Source organism: Verruconis gallopava (assembly GCF_000836295.1).
Source record: "Verruconis gallopava strain CBS 43764 unplaced genomic scaffold supercont1.48, whole genome shotgun sequence".
Lineage (NCBI taxonomy): Eukaryota > Fungi > Ascomycota > Dothideomycetes > Venturiales > Sympoventuriaceae > Verruconis > Verruconis gallopava.
In genome coordinates, this window is record NW_015622184.1 from 37,989 (window position 1) to 61,005 (window position 23,017).

A 23,017-nucleotide genomic window follows, 5' to 3' on the forward strand; every position below is an offset into this window, starting at 1 on the left:
ATGTTTCTTCAATTCCACGTCTTAGTCAACACGTAGCACTCTTGCTCCTCTTTTTTTCAGTGCCTTCTTCTTCTTGTGACCTTTGTCGAAAGCAGCGGCGGCGGCGTGGTCTCTTCCAAAGTTGTCAAGGTCCTTGACTTTATATATCCTGATAATCCAATTTTCACTGGTGAAGGCTTCCTCAAGCGTTGTCAATTGTGGACCTTCTGCTGGTAGTCGGGCGCCACGGACTCGGTCAGTAGCCTGACCTGCAGGAAAGAGCTTGTCGTAATTATAATAGGACATCTTATACCTGTTTAGAGAGTTATTAGCCCAGCATATCATGACTAGAAGACTATTGTGGAACTTGCATCAAACTATTACGCATCGTGGGAGTGGCCTGGTCGTCAACACGGTACTCGCCTCGTGGAGTGAAGAAATCTCGCTCCTTTACCTCCTCAGGCCAGATGCCCTCTGCAATTCTAACCATCCAGAGAAATTTGTTAATATCGTCGCCAGAATAGCCAAGGAGGCCACCGAACACGACGAGAACATAGTCCACCTCGTGCTGACGCATGATTGGGTAGCTAACCTCTTCCCTCGAGGACATTGCCTTGCCTACGGTCGCGATATGTGTGTTGTTCCAGGTGTTGTTGTCAACCAGGGTTGGCCGATCAGCCATGCCGCCAATCTGGTAGCCATAATCCCACCATGACATGATCTTCGCGTTGTAGGGTGTATTCTGGCGCAGCCAATAATATGCTTCTCTGTAATCATCAATGATGTGCTGGCTGCCATCTGGAAGCCGACTCGCGAGAACGACGGATGGAGATGAATAGGCGTTGGAGGTGACCCAGGTACAGTGCGCCACGAATATAAGTAGATAGATAATGCTGCAGGCGGTTACGGCCATCTTTGACATATTTGAATATACTCCAACTAATGGTGCTTTTGTTGATCGGAGACCTTCTGTGACGAGGGAGGCACCAGTGGCTGCTGCTGATTTAGTCTCACCGTTCTGATGATTTTCTGGCTCCTTTGGTGACTCGACTACAAGATAGGTGTCCAGAATTTGGGACAAAGCCATAGCGGCAGCCACACAGACGACAGGAGTCAATGTGAGCATCAAGCGCACCATGACACCGGCAAAATAGCTTGACAAGACAGCATATATCACGATAAAGACATGCTCATCCTTCAAACTACGGAAGCATAGGTAAACCCCTGCCGGGAATAGCCAGATTAACATATTCAAGTCGAAGAAGAAGGCAGGCCAAGCAGTCGGCTGGTGTTCCGACACAGATGCAATAATGGGAATGTGAATCTTTGCATACCCAGTGTCCCAGAGAGAATAGAAGCGGCCTGTCCATGGAGCGATTACGCCAGTCACTGTGAGTAGGACCAGTCCACCGAAACCGATAACGAAGACGAACAAGACCAATGATCGAAGCATGGTTTGGAATTGTCGGTTTGGGAGCTGCGTCCGTACGTATTCAACAAAGGCGACAATCTGAAGCAGCCCAAACACACCCAATGCGGACATGTGCTCGCTACTTCTAATAGGTAGAAAGCCAACGAACGGGATCTGCATACTGGCCAAAGTGCCTAGTGCATACCACGTCGTGTAGCTGACGTACAGTCTTGGACTGTAGCGGCCCATGCAGATCAGCACAAAAGCGTGCAAAGGCAACAAATTGGTAATGAAGACATAGCCTCCCCAGGCAGAGACCATGTAGCCATAAAACAAGGCAGCAAAAGCACCCCACATGGCGCTGCCTTCCTTTACCGCCTTGATCCAAAGAAAGAAGGTGAACACAAGGAGGAAGATGGCTATTGCCTCATTGTCGTAGCTGCCAGCCACTGAACGGGAGATGTAGCCTGGAGCGATCCCCATGAATGCGGCTGCGAGGAGGCCGGCCGAAGGCGAGGTCGACATCTCAGAGGTGAGAAGGTATGTGGCAAAGGCAGTAAGCCCGGAGAAAGCTGGGGCAAGGAGGACGCAAATATTCCTGATGTCGACAGGGAGGGCGAGGGTGCGGAGAAGGTGGTAAATCACGCCGCTAGTGACCATGAGACCTGGATACAAGGTGCCGCCGGTGACACGGCCGAGTGGATGCCATGTACCTAAGCTCACATATCAGTTCCTGACCGAAGGCTTGATCTTGTAACTGGACCGGCAAGCAAACTCACGGTCGTCGAACCAATCCCAGAACTTGTAGAAGCCATGCTGGACCAGATACTTGCTGTTCACGCGTCAGCGTTTCACAAACACAATGTGGCAGCACCTGGACCTGATCGTACGTTGCCCTGAAGTTGAACCAAGGATCGAATTCGTGGATGATGCTCTCGAAGCGGATCACAGAGAAGAGGCGGGCAGACACGGCGGCGGATGCTATGAGAACCAGAATGACAACACGAAGAAGCGTCCGAGTAGCAACCGCGCCCTCGCCCCTAAAGAAAGGGTCGAAGGCTGACTGGGAAGAAGCCATTGCGGCTTTCCTTTATGGCGAAGGACAGAAATGAAGAGCAAGGGAAGGAAAAGGAAAGAAGGAGAACGAAAAGGTAGCGAATACTTTGCTAGGACAAATGGCCAGTTCCGCTTCAGTTACGCCGCGTGTTTGGGGAGGACAGCTTGCGTAAGTCAAGGCCTGTCCAGGGCCCGCAGACATTTTGGGCTAGCCCGACGGAGGAGGCTGCGGAGGCTGCCAGCTGAAACCGCAGCAGAGGAGCTCCTCTGCACTTCTCTGGCCCGGCCACGGCTGGCGCTGGAACGTACAGAGAGAAGGCCCTCTGCCCGTACTCACATGCGCTCTTGCGCCCACACAAGTTCGTCTGTCCAGACACGTGGACATGGCAGCCATACCTCCAGCCTCGCAAAAGCGCTGGTTGCACCTTTGCAGCCAATCAGCAACTGTCAAATCTGTCCAGCCGGGACGAGGCTCCATCAGCTTAAGAACGATATTACAATCCTATGTACAGTTCAACTTTGAGGAGACGGCCTCTAATGAGGCTCGCCAAAACATTATTCTTCTGATACTTCGCCGGGGAAACCAAAGCGCCGTCGCTGATGCACGTTATGTATGTTGCGAATGAAAGTCATGTCTCGCAGTTCCAGTCCTCTCGCCAACCCAGCTGAGTCTTGATCTAATGCTTATTCGCCATTCCTCATGAACGCGTAGTGGGTCCATCATGGCTTCTCTCGTCTGCTTCCAGAGAAGCAGACGATGGCTGGACTCTACCTAATGAAGATGAGCCGGCATTGCTGTCCAAGCGTATGGCTTCGCTGTAAGCTGGGGGCTTGACCATATCCCTATATATCTCTTCTCTCGCTACGGTCGGCAATGGGATCTGAAGCTCATTGGTCATGCTTCCTTCCTCTGCCGAGGGCTCCCTGCTGTGTGCCTTCGCCGAGTAGGCCGGTGGAGCCTGACCGAGCTCGTTCAATCCCTCGTCTCTTTCGCTCCTTGATCCATTCCTCCAATGCCACCTCCTCGCGTTGCTCACCCACCCGTCCATATCCCTAGCCAGAGCATTCTGTGCTGAATTGCGATAGGCCAATTTGCGAGCGCGCCTCCGACGGTTAAGGAAATAGACGCCGAGGAAGGCAAGGAAGACAAATAGCGCTAGGAAAACGAAGTAGTAGTTTATAAGCCCGCTATGGCGGTCGTCTACGTCGCCGTCGTCATTCTGATCGGATATGCCCGGGTCGTTTTTGTTGCTAGATGGTTGCGAAAAAAGGGGAACAGTTGATGAAACAGGGTCTTCGTTGCTCGCAGACATGGAAGGTAGCGAGCTTTGAAAGGTTGTTGTTGGAGCAGTCGCATTGTCAGCTATTTGTGCTGTAGCGAGTGATACCGGCATGGCAAATATCGACGCAAGGATCGGTAGAGAAAGGGGCTTGGCCTGAAGCTTCCGAGAATAGGGTGATGTCTTCGAGTGGCTCATGGAGTAAATAACGACTCTGTGGGGAAATGGGTCGTATTCAAGGCGCAAATCGTGAAGAGGTGGCATGCAATAGTAGCAGTCTCGAAAAGCTGCGGGAGGCGCGGAATGCCTCACACACACATGGCTTGGTCTGAACAGAGAGTTAAACGATGGCGTGGAGCGGTCACATTCTTCGGACCACGTTTGGAGCAGGGTAGAGACTCGGTTTTGGAGGAAGCACGTTGATTGCTGGCGTGCACGCCGCTCAACATGCTAGTATTAAAGTCATCTTGGAACGATACAGCAGCGGCGAGCAAGGATCCGCCCTCGACTGGTTTAGCGTGTCCTGGGTAGCAGGACCCTAATTTACACGCGGGACCCTATGTTTTGGCCTGCCCCCGACGACGACGACGACACCACCATCTATCCTCGAAAAGTCAGTCGTCGCATGGATATTGATACAACACAGCAGAACTTTTCTTCTGTAAATCTAGCATCTTCCGATCGTCAGTTGGCATATTCGCCGTGACCCTTTCGTTTACTATGGTCAAGGCTATACGTGGTAAGTTTGATCCACTGTGACCCTGATTCACATGCGCACTGTCTGCCTCGTTGGGTCATTTCAAGGTATTGCAGTCATGAAGTAATTCGCCGCGCGTTAATTCATAGAAGAAAGTTGAATATTCGTTCTCTACTACTCCCTAGATGGCAGAAAACCATTCTAATGCGTAAGCGCATAGGTGTGCTCGTCCAGGCGGACGAATCAGTCATGGCCATCATCAAGCAAATCGACAATGAGCGAAAAGGCTTCATACTTCAAGAACTAGACATGCAGACTTGTCTGATCCAACCGGATAAGATAGATGAGCTAGAGCGCCTTGTCAAAGCTGTTCGTTGCCTTACATCATGGCATGATCTTCCGATTATGATTACTAACCTAAAGCAGCGGATCAAGCAGCACCTACCCGACGTCGATGATGACGATGAGGAAGAATGATTTACCCTTGATTCATACTTAGATCTATTTCCGCTACAGACGTTGGCCCTATGAGGTTTCATGTATCTCATCCCTCTACCTTGCTCTATGCTCCCATCTTGAGCATGCCATCAGAACCTGGAATCTGAGGTACCCTACCTCTGCGCTCAGTCAGTAGCTCTCGGAAACATGTGCGAACTCCTACCATGCAACGCGACGCTCTGAATAATACTCAATCTCTGGTTTCGCGTTGTCCAATCCATATAAGTCGTCCATCACTCCGGCTTTGATAATCTTCAGCCCGGGGAACCCCACGCCCTCACGCCAGAGCGTTGAACCGCAGTCGCCACAAAAATAGCTGGTAATCATGTTTCCATTTTCGCCAGTCGTGGAAATTTGCTTTGGACTGCCGGAAACTGTAAAATCATTCTCCGCCACTAGGATATTTGTCGAGTATGTGCTCCCGGAGATCTTTCGGCAGTCGACGCAGTGGCACAAAGCCTGTGTGGCACGAATGTTGGCTTTTTTGCTGGAAACAAAACTTGTCGTATAGAAAGGGCGAGCACGAACCTTCCTTTTAGGCTCTCCTTGATAGGAGATGCGAACATTTCCACAGAAACAACCGCCGGAAGGCATGATGATTAGTCTCAATAGCGAATATGAAGAGAACAATTCGATGATTTTCCAAGCCTTCCTGACAAAGCTTGAAGGCCCCGCTACCTGCTTGAAGTTACATTCCAGTGTCGATGTCATTTGACATACGTCTTCATCTTATATGTCTTTGCTTTTTCGAGAAATAACCTCTGTAAGGTTGTGATTACTCAACTTTTCGGGGGCCGTGGGCTTACGCTGTAACTGTTCGGCGAGAAAGAACTGTCAACGACTTACTTGGCTTTAACTTGCCTAGTCAGGTAACTGAAATAATTCCCGAAGTGCACAAGAGGCTCCAGCATCATGAGTGGACTCAAACCCTGCCCAAACACAGTTGCTGTCTACTTTCACACGACAGGTTTCAACTCCTGGACTTGATCCTACCATGTCCCTTTATTTTCATCAATTCATAAACATATCCATCTTCAATTTCTCATCATGCCTAGTAATACTCGTAGCGGGCCTCTACCTTTTTGTTTTATAATTCCGAGACACTTCTATTTGAGTTGATTCCAATACAAGGGACGAGAATAGACTAAAGAAACAAATACTTAGCAATAAGCAAACATATTGTATTCACAGAGTAAATTATTGTTAAGTCACCAACTAGCGCTTTGTGTAAACTTTGTCCCCACCTAGTTGAATGACACCCTGGGCGATTGCTTTTACCCTGGTTCAAATTATCCGTATCTCAAGTCGAAGCCTGATCTCGATTACTGCTTGTATTTTTCCCACCATCAATGTCCGAATTTTCTTCCACTTTCTCCTTCATGATCTCTGCAATAAGTTGCTTTTTGGAAAGTGAGTTGAGCCATTGTTGAAACTCTTCCTTGCTCTCGACAATATCTTTACCCAGAATCTCCTTCAGCATGTCTGTACAAAAGATCAGCATATAGTATCAATGTGCTAAACTTAATCAAAATCAATAAAGATATTCATGCCTCAGACTTGCCTTTCCTTGATCAGTAGCCACCAAGAGCGGCAGACTCGGTTAGGTAGCGGAAGCCACCAAACACAGGGTCTCTTTCGATCAAGGAGCTTCACAAGTATCTGAGTGGCTTGCAAAGCCACATCATCATTGGTGTAACTCGTAAACCTAGAACCAAAGGATCAAGGATGGCTTACCTTTGCTGCAATACTTAAATCGAAACACTGCGAAAGGCTCGTCGACCTTGTCCCAATAGAGTGGAGCAGAAGTACGATACTGCCTTTCAGCAGGTTTGCCGCACTGCACTTGATGTTCTAGGTGGTTTGACTTTGCCTTTTCTTCAGCTATTGTGGAGATCGGCTCTTCTGGTTTAGTATACTTGCCGGGTCTATTGTTTTTGGCGTCCTCTTCATTCATTTGATGCAAATTGCCAACCCGCCAGTAGGACTTCGTATTTGGCATCTCTTCTTTGTCAATGTCTTTTGAACATGGCGCGAAACCTTTGTGAGATTTTTGTTTCTTCTCGCTGATATCTCTATTTTTATCTTCGTTGTTGTTCCATACATTATCATTGTAGACTGGCTCTCCATTGATTGTATTCATGGCGACGTTATTGGAGCTCTTGCTATTACGTGGTTTGCTGTTCATAAGAGAATTTTGGTAGTAGCCATTCTGGTTCGACCTGACTTCATCATTTGAAATTTTGTCAGCTTGATTGCAATCGCTGTCTTCTTTTAGCTGTACTGCATTACCTTCGCCTTCGGCATTGCCGAAACCGACGGGCGCAGTTCCCCGAGCTTTATGGCTACAACCGGCTGTTTCCGTATTATTTTTGACTCGCTTTTCTTCTTCGCTACTTGCAGAAGCGACTGAGTCCCAGCCAGCTGGAGAGAGTTGATCTTCTGCCTCGAAAGCTGGCGACATGTTGGAAGTAAACCATGGCCACTGTGGTTCGACTATATGGCTTGCAAAATTATGCGTAGAAGATTGATTTGGAAAGCCGTATGCAACCGGGCCGTTATGAGCCAAGGGATTGAAGAGCATGTGCGGACAATCCTTTGGCTTGCCAATTATGACGTGACATGCTGATGGATGAAGGCAGGATGCTGTTGTGCCGGAAGAATCTGGTTGTAAACCTGCTTCTAACATGCGTATTTCATCTTTCAGTTGCTCGATCTTAAATTGCGTGACGGCTTCGTTCTGTTGCAAACATCCCACCGGCCACGCCTGTGGATAGCAATAGCATTTGATGTTTGCGGAATTCTGACCAAAATTCCCCCATTGAGTCTCAGTTCTTTGTGGAGGCTGTTGTAGCGTCGTCCCATTTGGCATATACTGACGACTAGTGCCCTGAGCACCTCTTTCGTCGTATATGTGACCCATCTTTGAGATTCGGTAATAAGGCGGTGGATTTTCCGTTGCAGGATATGATCGGGCGTTTTTATTTGCTGGTGGTCCTTCTTGGCTGCGAAACAATTCTGCTGACTCTATTGTGGGAAACTCCACTTCGACATTCGCATGGTTTCGTAAAACATAACAACCACTCTGGTTTCGCAGGCCGTCATATTTGTTATCTTGAAATGGATGTCCATGGTTCAGGTTGTGCCGATACTTGCGAGGGCTTGAACAAGGCATATCCGTTTGCTCATCGACGGTGATATGCCGTTCTCCGAGTGTAATAGTCGCAGGCACATTGGCGAAACAGTAACCATTTTCATCAAATGACGTTGTGTTTGCATTTTCACAAATATAACTGCAATATCTAGGTTGAGATCTACGTCCCTTACTTTGGTGAAGACGGCTCTTGTAAGGTTGAGAATATTTCGTACTCCTTGCGCGTGGTGATTCATCGCCAGACCCGTCAAAGATTGCAGGCAAATGTGGGAATGACCAGGGATCAGTGGTTTCGCTCTCAGGGTTTTTCTCACAACGAAGGACAATAACCTTGATTGTTCCTGGATATTTGAAAGTGTCTCGGTCGATCGTAGGCTCTATGTGACCATGGACTAGTGGCATTAGATCATCCTGACGACCGATTCAGACATGTTCATATTGCATACCAATATTATGTTTCTGAAAGGACCAGCCTCTTGCAATGACACGGCCGTTTTTCAATAGGTCCTCGTTATGTCCGACATGAAACTCGAGCTTTCCATTTGACGGTACAGCTCCGAGCTTGATTCGATGTAACTGGTACACCCCGTCAATGTAGACAGCAATTGCCAGCCCAGGCGCAATATAACCGGTTGTGAAGAGCCGAATGCTGAAGGGTGTGGGCTTGCTCGGAATGGCGACGAATGTCTCAACTGTGCGATCACAGTAAGTTGTCCTATATTCGCGTAGGCGCGTTCTTGCCTCTCCAATCTCAACCGCGCAAGACAGAAGTCCAAGGGTCGGCATCAGGACAACATATTTTGCGACGTTCTGTATGGCTGAGGGCTTAGAAAGAGCGCAGATGTGTTGCGAACGGAGAACAGAGGCATGTGCAAAGACGTAAAGCTCTTTCCGCTTGCCAATGCTGCACACAGTGACGTGACCTTCGATGCGCTGTTGTCAGGAGCGACAGAGATTTCATCAATACTCCGAAGCCACCAACCACACACAACGAAGGCTCGTGTCGTGCAGTCTTTTCTCATCCGAATATTTCACTTAGCATCATAATCGCTCAAAGTACGCATATCTTTTGCTGCGTCATGCGCCATGAAAGCCTGTCACAGCTCTCATCCCGCAGCGCTCTTTTTCTTCTTTTCTTCTATTACTTCGACATTGTCCTCTGGGATGTCCTTGAACGCATCTAGGATGAACTCTTCAATATCGTAAGCCACGTCTCCCTGCACCGTGATCTCCTCGCCGCCGCTAGGGACCTTAGTAACGCTGCTGCCTGTGGCAAACTTCTTCCCGAAGTCCTTTGCTACTTTCTTTAGATCAAAGCCGAAGTTCTCCAGGCCTTGCACACAAGTGATATACTTCCTCTTGTTTCGTTCAATACGTTTAATTTGAACTTTGGATGATGCACGCTTCTCGGCTTCGCGCTCCTCTGCGTTCGCCGCCTTTGCAGCTTTCTTCGAAGCGTCCTTAGCAGCACGCTCTTGGGCCTTGACAGATAACGACGATAAGTTCTGAGCCAGGACTTCTAGAAGTCAACGTTAGATTACGCCTCTGGAACTACCACAAGTGCTCTCCCCGACTTACCTTCCGAATACAGCTTCGCATGCATGCCAGGATGTTTCGCCTTGAGCCAGTCCTCGCATTTTTGTGTCGTGCCACCGAATTCACAGTACTGCTCACACGGTCAGCGTTCTTGTGAAAGTAACAGCTATTGCTGCTCTTCTCTCTATGCATTTCAGGAACATAAATACATACCTCTGGAGGCAACGAGCATACTGAACACTAAAGTTAGCTGTAGCACACAAATAGAGAGTGACATGGATCCTTACCTCCGCAGTAGACGACGTCCTTAGGCTGGGCGGAAGGAAGTGATTCAACCTCTGACATATTTACTGGGTGATGAAATGAATGGAGCAAGTTAAACAATCACAAACGAGTACTCCGTACAAAGCTTGGATAGATGTTGACCTTGCTTGGTTTTACCATCATGTCCGTGAATCGGCTGCACAAGCTGTGGAGCTGTTGCTAAATGACGTACCATCGAACACTAGTTAGCTACCTAGAGAACCCGATTGCTCTTTTTAGGTAGAAGAAGCTACGTCACAATCCGAAGACCACATTCTTTGATTTTGCCATGTGCAAAGCTGCCAAGTGCTGTGTGTATCAGCCCCTGACCGTAGATCTTTATCGACCATGTGCGACGTAATCACGAACATGCAAAATCTTCATGGTCACCATTAGTCAGCCGGACAAATCGAGAGAATGGAAACAACCAGGGTACAGCTGAAGAAGAGCCAGGAGCTCCAGTTCCGCTGTAAATATTACTTGACAATAATCCATCTGATACAATCACTGCGCCTTGTATGCACACTATAGCCGTAGAATGAAATATGTTTAATATATTGTCGTTCGAGAGCGGGCATTGCATGTTGAACGGCGAGAGCACACGTTCCTTTCAACCCCCACGGTCAAGGAGGCAGCAGGTTGCTAGAGCTTGTACTAACTGTCGAGCGTACCGTATCAAGTGCGATGATAGCCGGCCATGTTTCAACTGCAGAAGAAAAGGAAAGGCATGCGGCAATGAGGGCTCAATTGAGATCAGAACATATGCAGGCGCAGTCAGGTACGTTAGTCAAAGAAGGATCAACCTCACTGCTGAACGTTGTCGGATTTGCAGAGAGATTGAACGCCTGAATAAACGGATACAAGAACTCGAGCAACTCCTACGGATACCCGACTCTACTGACAGAAATAGTGCGGAACCAATTGCGGGAGTGAAATCAAACAGGTCAAATCTCTTGCCACGAAATCTTGATCCACTTTTAGAGCATGGTGGCAACAAAAAATCGTGGGAGAGCATCCAACTTGACACCGAGCCAGGCACGACGCAATGCTTTGGACCCGCATCTATCTGCTATTTCATTACTCGTATGAATATTCATTTGACTGGCTTGATGCCAGACTCGAACGAAGAAAATCAGGTCGAAGCCCTCACGAAACAACTCAGAATGGTCAGCAATACCGATTTCGAGTCAAATTTAAAGTACATAGCTGGCCCTATCAATGGGATTTATATGGAGCGATCCTACGAGGAGTTTTATCTCAATATTTTCTGGAAGGAATATCACCCTTTGTATCCGATTATTGATGAGATAGAATTCTGGAACTATCACCGCTCGCTTTGGGACAAGTCGCAGAGATTCCGCAGAGCATCTGCTCTGGTCGATGCTATTTTAGCTATATGCCTACAGCATGGCGCGACTTGGTGTCCCATTAGCGGAAGATGTAGGACATTAGCGGACAAGAACGATGAGATTATCGCAAGTCGTTGGTTCTATCGCAGATGTCAAACGTTGCTTACGAATCAGCTAGAGACGCCATCCATTTCAATCCTGCAGAGTTACATGTTGACGGTGATTTACCTGTCCCACTTCCACTCACAAAACGCAGCCTACAGCCTGTTAGCGATCGCGATACGCATAGGCATCATTCTAGGCTTGCACCTAGAGCCACAGGAACATTTGCCCGAACAGCAGAGAGAGGCTCGAAAACGCTTGTGGTGGCTGCTCTACGCCCTCGAAATGAAGTTTGCCATGGAGTTGGGAAGACCGTTGGCAGTCAATATTTCAGAAGTGACGTGTAGCTTGCCATCAGATGAAGTATTCGCATACTCGAATGCGCAGCAACAAATCGGATTGAGCAAGCAAGGGTCGTTCCTGTCATTTGCAGTGCATTTCGTTAGACTTGTGCTCGCGACCAGGGCGATCTACATAATGTTCTACGACAAATGTGCACGTTTTCTGGGCCAGAATAAGCAGAGGTCAATTTACGAAAAGCCCGAAGCGCTTGAAGAGTGCGCAAACTTTCTCGAGACCCAAATGCAATACATCCAAAAGTGGATGCACGACGTGCCCGTGACATTAAAGGTAGGCAGGGAGGCGGCGTGGGGCAGCTGTTCGACAGACGATGAGCGACTTGCGGAAGACGCAAGCACACCGCATTGGCAGCGGCAGCAAAGTATATTTCTCGAGCTCCACTATCAGAACATGATCATGAGCTTATACCGGCCTTTCATCTGCTTCTCGAGGCCGAGAGATTTGACAACGCCAATAGCCGACAGATGCGCAGGCTCATGTCTTTCATATGCCCGAAGCATGACCTCAATGGTATATCAAACCTTACGGTGTGGCAACATCTTGGACAACCACTACGAGGCGTTCCGCTGGCAATGGAATGCGACGATGACACTTGTTGGGTACATGATTGCGTATCCAGCAACAACTGAGGCCATGTCTGCGGTAGAGGCCATTCATGTGGCAATTCAAGTCTTCGAGCGTCTAGGAGAAAGTCTCGCCATAGCATTACAGGCAAAACATACGACTGAGGAAGCCCTTGCAAGATTGTGCTCATTGGGCGAAGCAGGAAAAAGCCACGGAAGCGCACAGACATTGTTGTTGCCATTGGGCTCGGAAGTTCCACGTTTTCTCGCGTGCACTCAGGATCTGATGCCGCTGCAAGGTTCGTCGGACATGGAAGGCCAAGGGGAAGAAGAAACGAGCACGACGAATGTGATTGCTGAGGTGTCCGACCTGTTTGCATGGGCCCGGAATCAAGTCGATGATGATCTGTTTGATTTTGGAAGAATGGCAGAAAAGGAGGCATCGTCGTCGTGGCCGCTCGTTCACAGCAGTAGAGACGAGGAGCTATTGGGGCTCTTCAGCGGAGATTACGGGGGAAGATTCAGCTAACGCGAAGCTGGACTAACTTCGGAAGACTAACACGGTCATGGGGTGCTTTTGGATAGATTAGCAGGTTGCATTTGATGATAAGCGCTGCAAGATTAGCGGGGGGCACATCAAGATTGGCAACAAGCAGAATAGACATTTGTGGGGAGAGATGGAAAGGAATCGGTCAAAAGCGACTCGAACTGCGGTGGGGCCAGGACGAGACAGGGAGTGTGGGTACAGTAACGGAGAGAATCAATCGGCGACAACAGGAGTAGGAGCGGTTGCGAAAGAGCCGAAGGGAAGAGGACGTTTGGTGGATGGGCGGGCGCGTGCGGACGTGAGCGATGGCTGCGACGGCGAGGAAGTCGTGCGATTGGTGGAAGGTCAAACGAGAAGGCACGGGGGTGCAGAACATGATTTACGCCGAAGCCAAGGATTATGGACGCTCCTAAAGTTGGCAGGAGCGTGCCTGCTGGATCGGCTGTCTGCACGCCAGTCAACCACACTCACCCATTTTAGCAGTGCGCGGCCACAGCAGGAGCAGCCAACGCTGCGAGCGGCAGCGGCAGCGGCAGCAGCGGAAGGAGCAATGGCGCCAGTCCCAGCGGCGGCGCCGGCAGGAGACACAGCACTGGACTGTACACCGGACCCGGTGCTAGCCAGCCTTTCTACGCTGCGACGCGCGACATGAAGCTGAAGCGAAGACTGGAATAGACATGTTGCACCCAGCAGAAACTGCCTCGTTTCGCTGATGAGCCCGCAAAGTCGTTGTGCGGGCGTGGATTGCCGCTGCAGCAGGGAGAAAGCTCTGCGACCGGCGAGCGCTCAATGCGGTGGTGCGCGTCATCATGAACAAAGTCAAACTTTGTTGCGGCTCTTTTTCATTTGCGACTTTCATGAAATTAAGTTAAACCATGCCGACTGCCTTGGCTGATCCGCCGTTTAGGCTTTTCTTTTTGGGCGGGCGGGACATGCCCTGCTCGGGCTGGCACCACACGCGGCACTCCCCTCTCCGCCCGTTGGTTCGCTTGTGCGTGTTACTCCCTGGCTTGAGACAATGTCCGCCTTCCGCCTTGCTCTTCCTGCTCTCCGTCGACCTCGCTCTCCTTCACGCCCACTTCCGCATACTCACATACGTACACGCGCACACCCACACCCACTCTCTTAACGCCCTCGCTTGCACACGTCCCCATTCTTTCCATCTTCTGCGCGTCTCTCACAAATCACTACTGGCCCCGCCACCACAACCAACACCACTCCTAGATCAAAGCAGCCGATTCTGCCTCTGACCTCTCCGCGTCTCTCCTCCACGGACAATGCGCTCGTTGGACATGCTGTCGCTCTCGCTTTTGACTTCCACTACCTGATATTTCTCTCCACGCACTCGCTCGCCTGTTGCCGCGCTGTGAACGGAGCGTGCCTTCCAAGTCACTGGCGTGGCCACATCGAGTCGTACGTACGACGTGCAGGCACAAGTTGACTGCCTCACTTGGCGCGCCTCCGCTCCGCACCCGCTGCAACCATGGTACTGCGACCTGCGACTCCGCTCTCGGTGCTTTTCTTCGCCGCCTTCGCGCTCCTGCTCATCTCTGCGCTGTCGACACCCGTCATAAAGGCCATACCGCTTGCTTCGTTCAATGGATATACCTTTGGCGTTTGGGGTTACTGCAAAGGCTCGGATTGCAGTGCCATCAAGATCGGTTATGACATGCGTACGTAAACTACCTCCTTGCCATCGCCAAGCTTGGCTTCTCGGCCGTCTTTTATGCTGCGACCTGCTGGCTTTCAGCCTTGCGTGACCCCATCACCCCACTCCTGCTAACCACATCGCGTAGAAAGCCTAGCTGGTATAACGAACAGCGACTTTTCCTTGCCAGAAAGCACGCGCAATTCGCTATCGCCTATTCTAGTCATCCATCCTGTCGCCGCTTTTCTCAGCCTGATATGCACTATACTAGCCATTGCCGCCCACTTCCACTCTCCGGCCCATTCCCCTCGCTTTCTGCTCGGTCTATTCATCCTCAGCATACCCACGCTTCTTGTTTCGCTTCTGGCATTCCTTGTCGATATTTTGCTTTTTCTCCCACATGTATCGTGGGGAGGATGGGTTGTCGTTGCCGCCACCGCCATCATTGGCGTTTCAGGCTTGGTGACTTGTGGCATGCGACGCTCCCTAGTGAGCAGAAAAGCGCGACGAAAGAGAATACAGGAGAATGCCGAGATGAACGGCCAAAACTACTACAATAATTTTGGAGCAAAGCAGGCGTCCGAGCCTGCAGTTGCGACCTCAGTGGTTGAATCCTTACCAAGGGCTGAATCTCCACCTCCTCTGACAGGCGGCTCGACCGTGCCACTGAACTCGGCTCAAAGTGTTCCTTTTGGCGCGTATGATGCCAAGGCTGTCCCTTCAGATGACAGGATACCTTTGAACACAGCCGTGGCCCCTCCAGCAATGGCAGGCGGTCAAGCATACGGAGGCCCGATGCGACCTCGCAATGGCTCAGTCAATCAACAGTCAGAAGAGTACGGAAACACTGTGATGGCTATGGGTCGACCGTCCCTAGAATCTAATAGATCGAATTCCTCATTTAACGGCAGGGGTGGGCGAGGAGGCTATCCTACCAGCAGAGGTGGGTACCCTCCAAGAGGCGGTCCAATGATGCGTGGCGGGCCGCCAGGCATGCGAGGAAGCTACCGTGGAAGAAGTGGACCTATGATAGGAAGGGTTCCTCCACCTCCAGGCTATGGTCCACAAGATCGATACAACCCCTCGCCATATGAAATGGGACCGAGCTCTAGAGGAATATCTCCTGCTGTGGCTCGCCCGCAGGAAATCGCAATCGGTCAAGCTGTGGAGATGGACGCGAACATTGGCGTCCCTTCGCCTGCTCGTTCGCCGGTTGAAACAACGCCACCAGAGTAAGACGTAAAGATTTATGGTTGTAGTTAACTTCTGCTGACTCGCAAGCAGTGAGTATATTCCAGTGCGCTCACAGTGGATTCAAAGACAACCGGCTCCAAACATTAATACCAATGTAACCGGCAATCGAGCATTGTCACCTATCCAAGCATCTCCTAACTCCGTGAGCAAGTATTCTCAGAGTCAGGCGCTAGGTCACGCACGCACAGCATCCGGATCGTATTACGAAGATGTTGACCCTCAGTTCGCCGAAGTCCCTCCAGCTGCGTCGACTGTTCCTCCGCCGATGTTGACTGCTAGCTCTGCAGCAATACCTCCAGTCCTCATGACAGGAGGGGCAACTGAGCTGCAAAGGGGCCCACCCTTAAGTAACACGAACTATCAACCCAGCGAGGCCGTGCCTCCTTTACCTTTAGACACACTGCGACAGGAATCGCAGGAATCTTTGCAAGAAGGACAGCGTAGTCCAGCTACGAGCGACACGAGTCACTTCACTTCTGTCTCACAGCGCGGCATTAACCCCGCCTGGAGACCGGGCATGCCACCATCAGGCAGAGGGCCTCCGCCACCGCGTCCGTCAGACATGCTCCTGAATTCAAACCCCGATTTCTCATTACCCGGGATGGGCCCAACAGGCCGAGGACGAGGCGGCTTCCGCGGAAGAGGCGGCGGAGGCATGGGACCCGGACGTCGAAGCCCTGCGATGGGTATGAGTATGGGTGGCGGCTTAGGCCAGCCAAGCAGGTATCCAATGCCCTAGTTTCCATGAGTCTTGTTGAAATCTCTTGGAGTGCGCTCGCTGGCCTTCACTCATTCAATCTTCAGTTTCTCATGCCTTTACAATTGCATAGCCTTCGCACTGCTTCTTCAGTTTGAGCATCGCCATGTGTTTTTCCAGAGCAATCTCTATCTTTGTACATAATCATATCTTATTTTTCTCGTCCTGAGCATCGCATTCTTTATGAAACATGTAAACTTCGTTTGGTTTGCGGTTTTCTATACGTTTCGCGGCTCGTTGGCATGTCGCGACAGTTGACATGGGCCCGCGGGTAAACGATTGGCAGCAACGATTATGAGTGCGTGACTTGAACATCACACACGGGGCGTTCGGGAAGGAAACAAGAAAACGGAAGTCTTCTCGCACCCTGGAACTATTCCTGGGCATTTTGAATATAAATGTTTTTGGCTGTTTCGCAAGTTTGGAAAGGAATGTACACGTATACATACATGGTTTAGAACCACAGTGATGCCTCCAGTACATATTTTTTGCTCTGATCCGAGTCAACTGTTGTGAAGATGTTCGACATAAACTAGAAATAGCAGCAGCAGATAGCTTTCGCTACTTGCTTCTGTTCGTATAGTCTCTATGACTTCCCTAGCCTTGTTGCTGACCCCTGCCGTATAGTCGAGATCCAAACGCGTGGCTTATAGAGCTCAGACGGCTTGCACCTCCATGACGGAGGTTACTTGCCAACGCTTCCTCGAGTGCAGATTGTGTAATGCTCGTGTCTATGAGTCGTCATGTATTAGTTTCTTGCTGTGTGCAAATATTCAGCGTAATGTCGGGCTACATACCGTCGAGATCGCTGAAGCTACTCCCCATGCTTGGTGTACCATCACTTCCATCCCTCATCGAAGCCTGTCGCCGTGGGCTCAGGCGGGCAAGTTCGGCTCTGTGTCGAGGTGTGATCGCATCTGGCCTGCGCGGGTCGTTCACGTCAGCGGAGGACGGCGGCGCTGCTGCCGAGGAAGCCGAGCTGGCGGACGACTCAATCTTGCCCATGGCTTGTTTGCCTTTTTCCCTTGATTTAAGTATCGGAGCCCGCGCAGCCTGCCCCTTCGATGCGCTGGGCTGAGATTTCAGGTGCGGAGGAGTCATATCTCTCAGCGTTGCGCTTGGATCCTCCTTCGGCTGAACACTGTCGGCTTTTGCGGCGAAAGGTAGGAAGGTAGGTGAGTCATCACCACTTTCTTCGCCCACGTCGTCCACGTTGCTGAGTTGGGTCTTCTTTTGACGCTGAAACGCTGGTGGGCGTCGGAAAAGCTGGCTTTGTCGGGTTGGAGGAGAGTCGGAGTCCGAAGATGACTTAGAGCTGGAGTCAGAGGCCGGCGGTGGTGACACCGGGTCATGAGGACTAAGTTGTTCATCAGTTGATTGTGGAACGATAGCCTTTATCCTCTTCGCTGCAGCAGAGGTGCGGAAGGATCGCTGGACTGGCTGGCGAGGCGAGGCTGGAGGCAGGAAAGGCCGACTCTGGGTCACCGTTGCAGATGAAGGCGTCCTTGACAGTCCAGGTCGCATCTGCGGCACACCCGAAGAGCCAGTATCTACTCCAGCTACAGGACTATCTCGTGACTGTACAGACATTGCGGACGGCGCTCTTGAAGCCCCACCGCTACCCAGTCTCTTCATGGGAACTCCTCCAGTTGGTGCAGTCTGTTGGCTGGCCGGCCCGAGTATAGGCGTCGGTGCATTTGACGTTCTTAGCTTGGTCATCTGAGCTTTTACATGTTGGAGGTGTCGTTCATACAGCCATGCGGCCTGCTGAAGGAGAAATGTTTGCGTTACGCCAAACTCTTTTGCACTGCGCTCGAGAACCATTAGTTATCAAGATCGCGAATGAACAATACTATAGATTTCATAAAGCACATACTGCAGCGCCCAGTCTATGTCAGCGGATCTTGAGTTCTTGGAGATTATCTTCCATAGTTTCCGGTCTTTGATCGCATCCCATTCAACCTGCATGCCAGATTAGTGTTCCAGCACTCATATAGCCCGCCTTGCAAACGCCTATTTGTCACTCCCACATACCTGTGGTGGATCTTCAAAATCACCTCTCACAAACGGCAATTTTACCAGCAGTGTATAGTGTACGTTAGGTGGCGCGGGACTTGGTAGAGCTTGCCTCGTACTCTTTGCGGCTTTGCTCTCTTCGGGCAGCGGTGAGGAGCTGCCAGATGCGCTGCGTCGATGTTCAGCTTTCAGAACTGACTTGGCATCCTTCTCGGAAGGAGGTGGCATCTTTTCGGCGGATATGCAACAAGAAAGCGCAGCGTGTATATGAGTAACGTTTGCGGTCGTGTCATGCCTTATGCACCGTGTCAGCCCGCCAATGTCATCGTGTGCGATCCCTGTCACGGGAAGATCCGCAACGCTGATAGACTGAAAGCCACACCGCGAAGGCAAGCAGGCTACAGTAGCAGAATTGAAAGGAGGATGAACGGAACGTGAGGCGATGTGCACAAAATAGATAGATTACATAAAATGTAAGTTCAAGTCTGTTCTTGAGTCGGTACCATGACTTCATCTGGTAATGCAGTCTCGCAGTATACGATCAAATAATATTTTGCTTCGAAAGCAAAACTTAAGTTGCAATTTCCAAAAGCTGTTGATGCTCGCAAGTTCTGAGTGAGCTGTAATCTTTTGCTAGAGATGACAAGGCGGGAAGTATTTCTCGATGCATTAATCCGTGATATAATAATCAGCGTTTTCATTTGCCTCTCAACATTCCAGCCCTTCGCCCATACAAAATTTTGTTATAATCTCCGTTCATTGACAACAGCTTGAACCAGTTGGTCTGTAGGACCAGGGTAATTATCTTTTGGAACATCTACGTAATCAGTAGGCTTAGGGAATGGACTAGGTGAGGGCAACGTTTTTAAAAAAAAATGAGAGAGAGACATAGAAAAAAAAACAACTTTTCTATCCACCATGGCGGTACTGCTATCGGGTTGTTAGACGTCTGTCACATGTTGCCTGGATGGGCGAATTGCGCAACTTACGGAATCGAACCCAGGCTGGTACGGAACTGGACCGTGAGACCCACAACGTAACGTCATACCACTAGACCATACCACCTTCTGACTGCGCCAGATGGTATACGTCTTCGAAAGTTTCAATCATATACTTGCAAAAAATATGAATCTTAAGTAATTACATTGTCGACAAGCATTCTTCCTCTATATCTTCTGTCACATTCTTCCCTTTTGCGCAAAGCATGATAAAGAACTAGTCATGCAATCCCGTACATACTTTTCTCTCCTAAATGCGTCCTAAGGGAATGAGTTTTTTTTTGAATCCTTTTGGTTATTACATAAATATCTCGCGTGCGTGCTCGCAAAGTCCATTGGTTTAGCTTTTAAAATCCGCCGCGAGGCTAGGTTCTCTCCGTACAGGTCGGGCAAAATAAAAGAGACAAGGATGAACTCTAAGGATTTCTTGGAGATCTAAAGTTTTGATAGGAAGGCACTTTAACCATGAACCAGATGCAGCAGTAATAGTAGAAACACGAAGGCTTCAGAGAGAAGAGGTAACAGGGCAAGAGTGGCATGGAGATTTTCCAATAGAGACGCATTGCTAAAAGCAACACGTGGTCATGAATACCATAGAAATGACATTTTCGACCGGAACCATCAAAGAATCGGGTGTGGGAAATATTTTGAACTCAACCTGCGGTGTCAGAGGCCATGTTTAGTAACTCAGTTCAACTCAACTTTGGACAAAAGTATTGTACAAAACCTTAAAGGCATGCAAGAGCAAAAAGTCTTACCAAATTCATGCCGATCTTGCACGGTTTTGAACGCATCGCTAATGCTGTATATATGCTCGAGGAATCTATGCTATACAATTCTGACCACGACCGCTAACATCACGAACTTGTCTTCATAGTACCACAATTAGAGCAAGTCCACCAGTTACTCTCCATAAATGTTCCACAGACAGCGCAAACCCAGCCCAAAGGTTTTGATGCAGTCGCATTTGAAGCTGTAACTGAGGATGAGGACGATACAGGCTTCCGCCGCAATGCCGATACAGAGGTGCCTGAGGATTTCGGGCTATCGCACATTTCGCATCTACTCATTATGCCGTGATTGTGAAAGGTACACCGTGAACATTCCCAACATGCATCGTCTGTTGAACTGGATGTTCTTGGCCGCACCGCAGTCCCAAAGTTTGCACCTGTTTCACTATCCAACCAGTTCTGCAACGCCGGTGTAGGCTTTGCGTAGCCGTGATTGACCCTCTGTCTTTGCTTGGCTTCAGCTTCACGGACGAGTCTTGATACTGGCCGGCCATGAGGGTTGACATCATGTACCGCGTTCTGCCACGTGTTATCTGTTTTTAGCCCTGTTGTTTTGTTTTCAGGTCGAAAATCCCCGTTGGGCAGGTGCTGCACCGAACCGAATGGTTGATTTGGAGTTGGTGATCGCGATGCGGGAGCGGAGGCAATGGCCTGAAGGCCCACCTCTGGGTCCCATGTCAAGCCCCCAGTAGCCGGTGGTCCTGAGAGGCCCTCAAAGATCCTGTCGTCCTCCTCTTGCTCATACAGCTCTTGCAGCGCCTGCGCTATAGCTATTGAATTTGCATCATCCATCTCTGCCTTAGTTCGGAAGCCATTCCTTAAGGCGTCTTCAGCTGCTTTGTTGCCTGCTTGCGTGCCAGTCGCACACCCAGAGTCAACATTCACGGTATTGATTTTGCTTCTTGATTGTGCTGCGCTTGCAATTAGATCGCGAAGCCGTGTGCGTGAACGTGGAGGAGCTGTGGCAGTGCTACCTCCTAGACGTCGGCCTAGATCCAGTCTATTCTTGTTCAGTTTTGCCCTCTCTTGCGCTGCAGCGCGTGCTCTCCGCTGTACTTCCTCGACTGGTATGCGAGATCCTCCCAGTTGTTGACCCTTGCCCAAAAAGCCTTCTCCTGAAAATCCCTTCATTTGTAGCGTTTCCCATTCGTCTCTAAGTTCGTTCCACAAATTATGAAAGTTCTCGTCATGAGGCCCCCAAACATTGTGACAAAGTCTACATGTTCTCTGTCAGTACCATCCGTTCTTGACTATCGCATTTACAAAACACGTACTCGTGTAAAAGAGTGTCCAAGAGCTGTTCAAACGGTAGAAACTGATTAAAATCACCAGGATGGCGAAGTCTCAGCTGAATATGCTCGCCACGATTAGTGTTCAAGCCCAACAGATTGGGCTGATCTGGAAGAAATTCGCTGAGAATACCAACGCGCCATCCTCGTTTTCGCATCAAAGGTTTTACACATGAGGCAGCCTTGCGCAAGGTGAACAGAGCTTCATCTGCACGTGGCAGGTGTGCAAGGTGGTTGTAAGCACCAAAATGATTGTCGAGGTCTCTCATTGTGCGAGCGATTTGCAAGAGCCCGGAAGTAGCGAGGTGAGAAAGAGATTTAATAAGTCTTCTTTAAATTCAAGGCCAGGTCCAGCGACATGTTCATTTGCTGTACGTTGAGGTTCGTTGGCGCGTGACCTTGGCTCGTTACGTAGAAGAAAGCGACGCGCTTTTACGCTGCAGTGATGAATCACATTCCGGCAGAGACGGAGGATAGCATGGGAAGTGAGTAGTGGCTTACGCAATGCAAAGGCTACCTAGTTCAGGTGTTAGAAGAATATTGGAGTGGCATCGTCCTTGGGAGGAGGCAACGTAAGGCTTTCGCCTCCGTCTTCGGCTGCGGCCGTGCTTCATCTTAAACATTCAGTTCGAAGCCTCTACCGCTATGCTTAAGTGGCTTCGTTGGCAAAAATGTGAAGATTCGAATAAAAGAAAAGAATAAGAAGAAGTCCCCATATCCTGAAGGCAAAGGATATGTTGCTAAGTAGAGAAGAGCCTCCTTACATCTCACGCTCCGGCCGAACATAAGCAGGCTAACGTCGAAGCTGACGTCAAGCGGCTTCTGAAGTTTCACAATCATGGACTTTTCGGGTTCTGGAAAGTTTGCTATCGAACTCATCTGCCATGTTGTTCGAAATGATATTTAATAATTGAACTGCATGGTGAATAAAGAGAATTCCCATGTCTTTGTTGCTGGTAAAGTGTTCCAACACATCGACCAAAGTCATGCTCGATTGACTAAGCCTGCGCATCAATCCCGGTTTCGCGATGAACTAAACTTGTCAGCGCGTCTGCAGTTTCGCCAACAACCTCATCCATAGGATTCTGAAAAGACCGTCCTGATTCTCTCCCAAGTTCGGTCTTTAGTTCCTTGACATCTTCCTGGTCCGAGGCTGGAATCCTTGCGATTTAATCTGGAAAAATCAGCCTTAACTCGGCGTGATTTTGTCACACCGTTCAAGTCTTTTGACGCAACTACCTCTGACAATAAACAAGCCTTTTTTTCACCCATCGCTTTGAGTGCTATTCTCTCCATCTTAATTTTCAGTTCTCGTGGCATGCCAAAGAGATGGAACGATAGAACTACGAAGCTAGCTAAGCCCACAGCCACAGTTAAGAAATTGGACGTTACCACGGTGGTTGCTTGAAGCTCGCGATCCTGCGATACTTTC

General features: G+C 49.7%; 10 protein-coding genes and 1 pseudogene across 12 annotated transcripts; 3 read left to right on the plus strand and 8 right to left on the minus strand.

The window, feature by feature from the left end:
* Nucleotides 1-21: 21 nt before the first annotated feature.
* PV09_08803 (uncharacterized protein) lies at nt 22-2,468 on the minus strand (the record flags this gene model as incomplete). The annotated part of the gene is made up of 4 exons (XM_016362759.1): nt 22-292; nt 351-2,103; nt 2,170-2,222; nt 2,281-2,468. 4 exons carry the CDS (start codon nt 2,466-2,468, stop codon nt 22-24), a joined length of 2,265 nt encoding a protein of 754 aa, XP_016209367.1.
* A 676-nt stretch (nt 2,469-3,144) lies between these two features.
* PV09_08804 (uncharacterized protein) lies at nt 3,145-3,924 on the minus strand (the record flags this gene model as incomplete). Its single annotated transcript, XM_016362760.1, has 1 exon — nt 3,145-3,924. The coding sequence occupies one exon, from the start codon at nt 3,922-3,924 to the stop codon at nt 3,145-3,147; it is 780 nt and encodes a 259-aa protein (XP_016209368.1).
* A 387-nt stretch (nt 3,925-4,311) lies between these two features.
* Nucleotides 4,312-5,565, plus strand: PV09_08805. 2 transcript variants are annotated; one of them, XM_016362761.1, is made up of 3 exons: nt 4,312-4,465; nt 4,644-4,792; nt 4,850-5,565. In XM_016362761.1, exons 1-3 carry the CDS (start codon nt 4,447-4,449, stop codon nt 4,898-4,900), a joined length of 219 nt encoding a protein of 72 aa, XP_016209369.1. In that variant the 5' UTR covers nt 4,312-4,446; the 3' UTR covers nt 4,901-5,565. The 2 variants fall into 2 exon arrangements, with proteins under 2 accessions (XP_016209369.1, XP_016209370.1); XM_016362762.1 differs by lacking the exon at nt 4,312-4,465 and having other exon boundaries at nt 4,519-4,792.
* Nucleotides 4,986-5,515, minus strand: PV09_08806 (uncharacterized protein; the record flags this gene model as incomplete). Its single annotated transcript, XM_016362763.1, has 2 exons — nt 4,986-5,034; nt 5,085-5,515. 2 exons carry the CDS (start codon nt 5,513-5,515, stop codon nt 4,986-4,988), a joined length of 480 nt encoding a protein of 159 aa, XP_016209371.1.
* A 656-nt stretch (nt 5,566-6,221) lies between the features above and the next one.
* Nucleotides 6,222-8,858, minus strand: PV09_08807 (uncharacterized protein; the record flags this gene model as incomplete). Its single annotated transcript, XM_016362764.1, has 3 exons — nt 6,222-6,403; nt 6,656-8,464; nt 8,519-8,858. 3 exons carry the CDS (start codon nt 8,856-8,858, stop codon nt 6,222-6,224), a joined length of 2,331 nt encoding a protein of 776 aa, XP_016209372.1.
* A 320-nt stretch (nt 8,859-9,178) lies between these two features.
* Nucleotides 9,179-9,953, minus strand: PV09_08808 (uncharacterized protein; the record flags this gene model as incomplete). Its single annotated transcript, XM_016362765.1, has 4 exons — nt 9,179-9,591; nt 9,651-9,738; nt 9,822-9,841; nt 9,896-9,953. 4 exons carry the CDS (start codon nt 9,951-9,953, stop codon nt 9,179-9,181), a joined length of 579 nt encoding a protein of 192 aa, XP_016209373.1.
* A 442-nt stretch (nt 9,954-10,395) lies between these two features.
* On the plus strand, nt 10,396-13,711 carry PV09_08809 (uncharacterized protein). Its single transcript, XM_016362766.1, has 2 exons — nt 10,396-10,689; nt 10,744-13,711. Exons 1-2 carry the CDS (start codon nt 10,457-10,459, stop codon nt 12,812-12,814), a joined length of 2,304 nt encoding a protein of 767 aa, XP_016209374.1. The 5' UTR covers nt 10,396-10,456; the 3' UTR covers nt 12,815-13,711.
* A 122-nt stretch (nt 13,712-13,833) lies between these two features.
* Nucleotides 13,834-16,969, plus strand: PV09_08810 (uncharacterized protein). The gene is made up of 3 exons (XM_016362767.1): nt 13,834-14,505; nt 14,629-15,712; nt 15,765-16,969. The coding sequence occupies exons 1-3, from the start codon at nt 14,316-14,318 to the stop codon at nt 16,471-16,473; spliced, it is 1,983 nt and encodes a 660-aa protein (XP_016209375.1). The 5' UTR covers nt 13,834-14,315; the 3' UTR covers nt 16,474-16,969.
* PV09_08811 (uncharacterized protein) lies at nt 16,874-18,947 on the minus strand. Its single transcript, XM_016362768.1, has 4 exons — nt 18,526-18,947; nt 18,368-18,453; nt 17,289-18,298; nt 16,874-17,222 (listed from the first exon to the last, which is right to left on the minus strand). The coding sequence occupies exons 1-4, from the start codon at nt 18,733-18,735 to the stop codon at nt 17,089-17,091; spliced, it is 1,440 nt and encodes a 479-aa protein (XP_016209376.1). The 5' UTR covers nt 18,736-18,947; the 3' UTR covers nt 16,874-17,088.
* Nucleotides 18,948-19,483: 536 nt separating this feature from the next.
* PV09_08812 lies at nt 19,484-19,572 on the minus strand (annotated as a pseudogene). Its single transcript has one exon. The product of its transcript is annotated as a tRNA-OTHER (tRNA).
* Nucleotides 19,573-20,117: 545 nt separating this feature from the next.
* Nucleotides 20,118-22,316, minus strand: PV09_08813 (uncharacterized protein). The gene is made up of 2 exons (XM_016362769.1): nt 21,571-22,316; nt 20,118-21,512 (listed from the first exon to the last, which is right to left on the minus strand). Exons 1-2 carry the CDS (start codon nt 21,852-21,854, stop codon nt 20,363-20,365), a joined length of 1,434 nt encoding a protein of 477 aa, XP_016209377.1. The 5' UTR covers nt 21,855-22,316; the 3' UTR covers nt 20,118-20,362.
* Nucleotides 22,317-23,017: the final 701 nt, after the last annotated feature.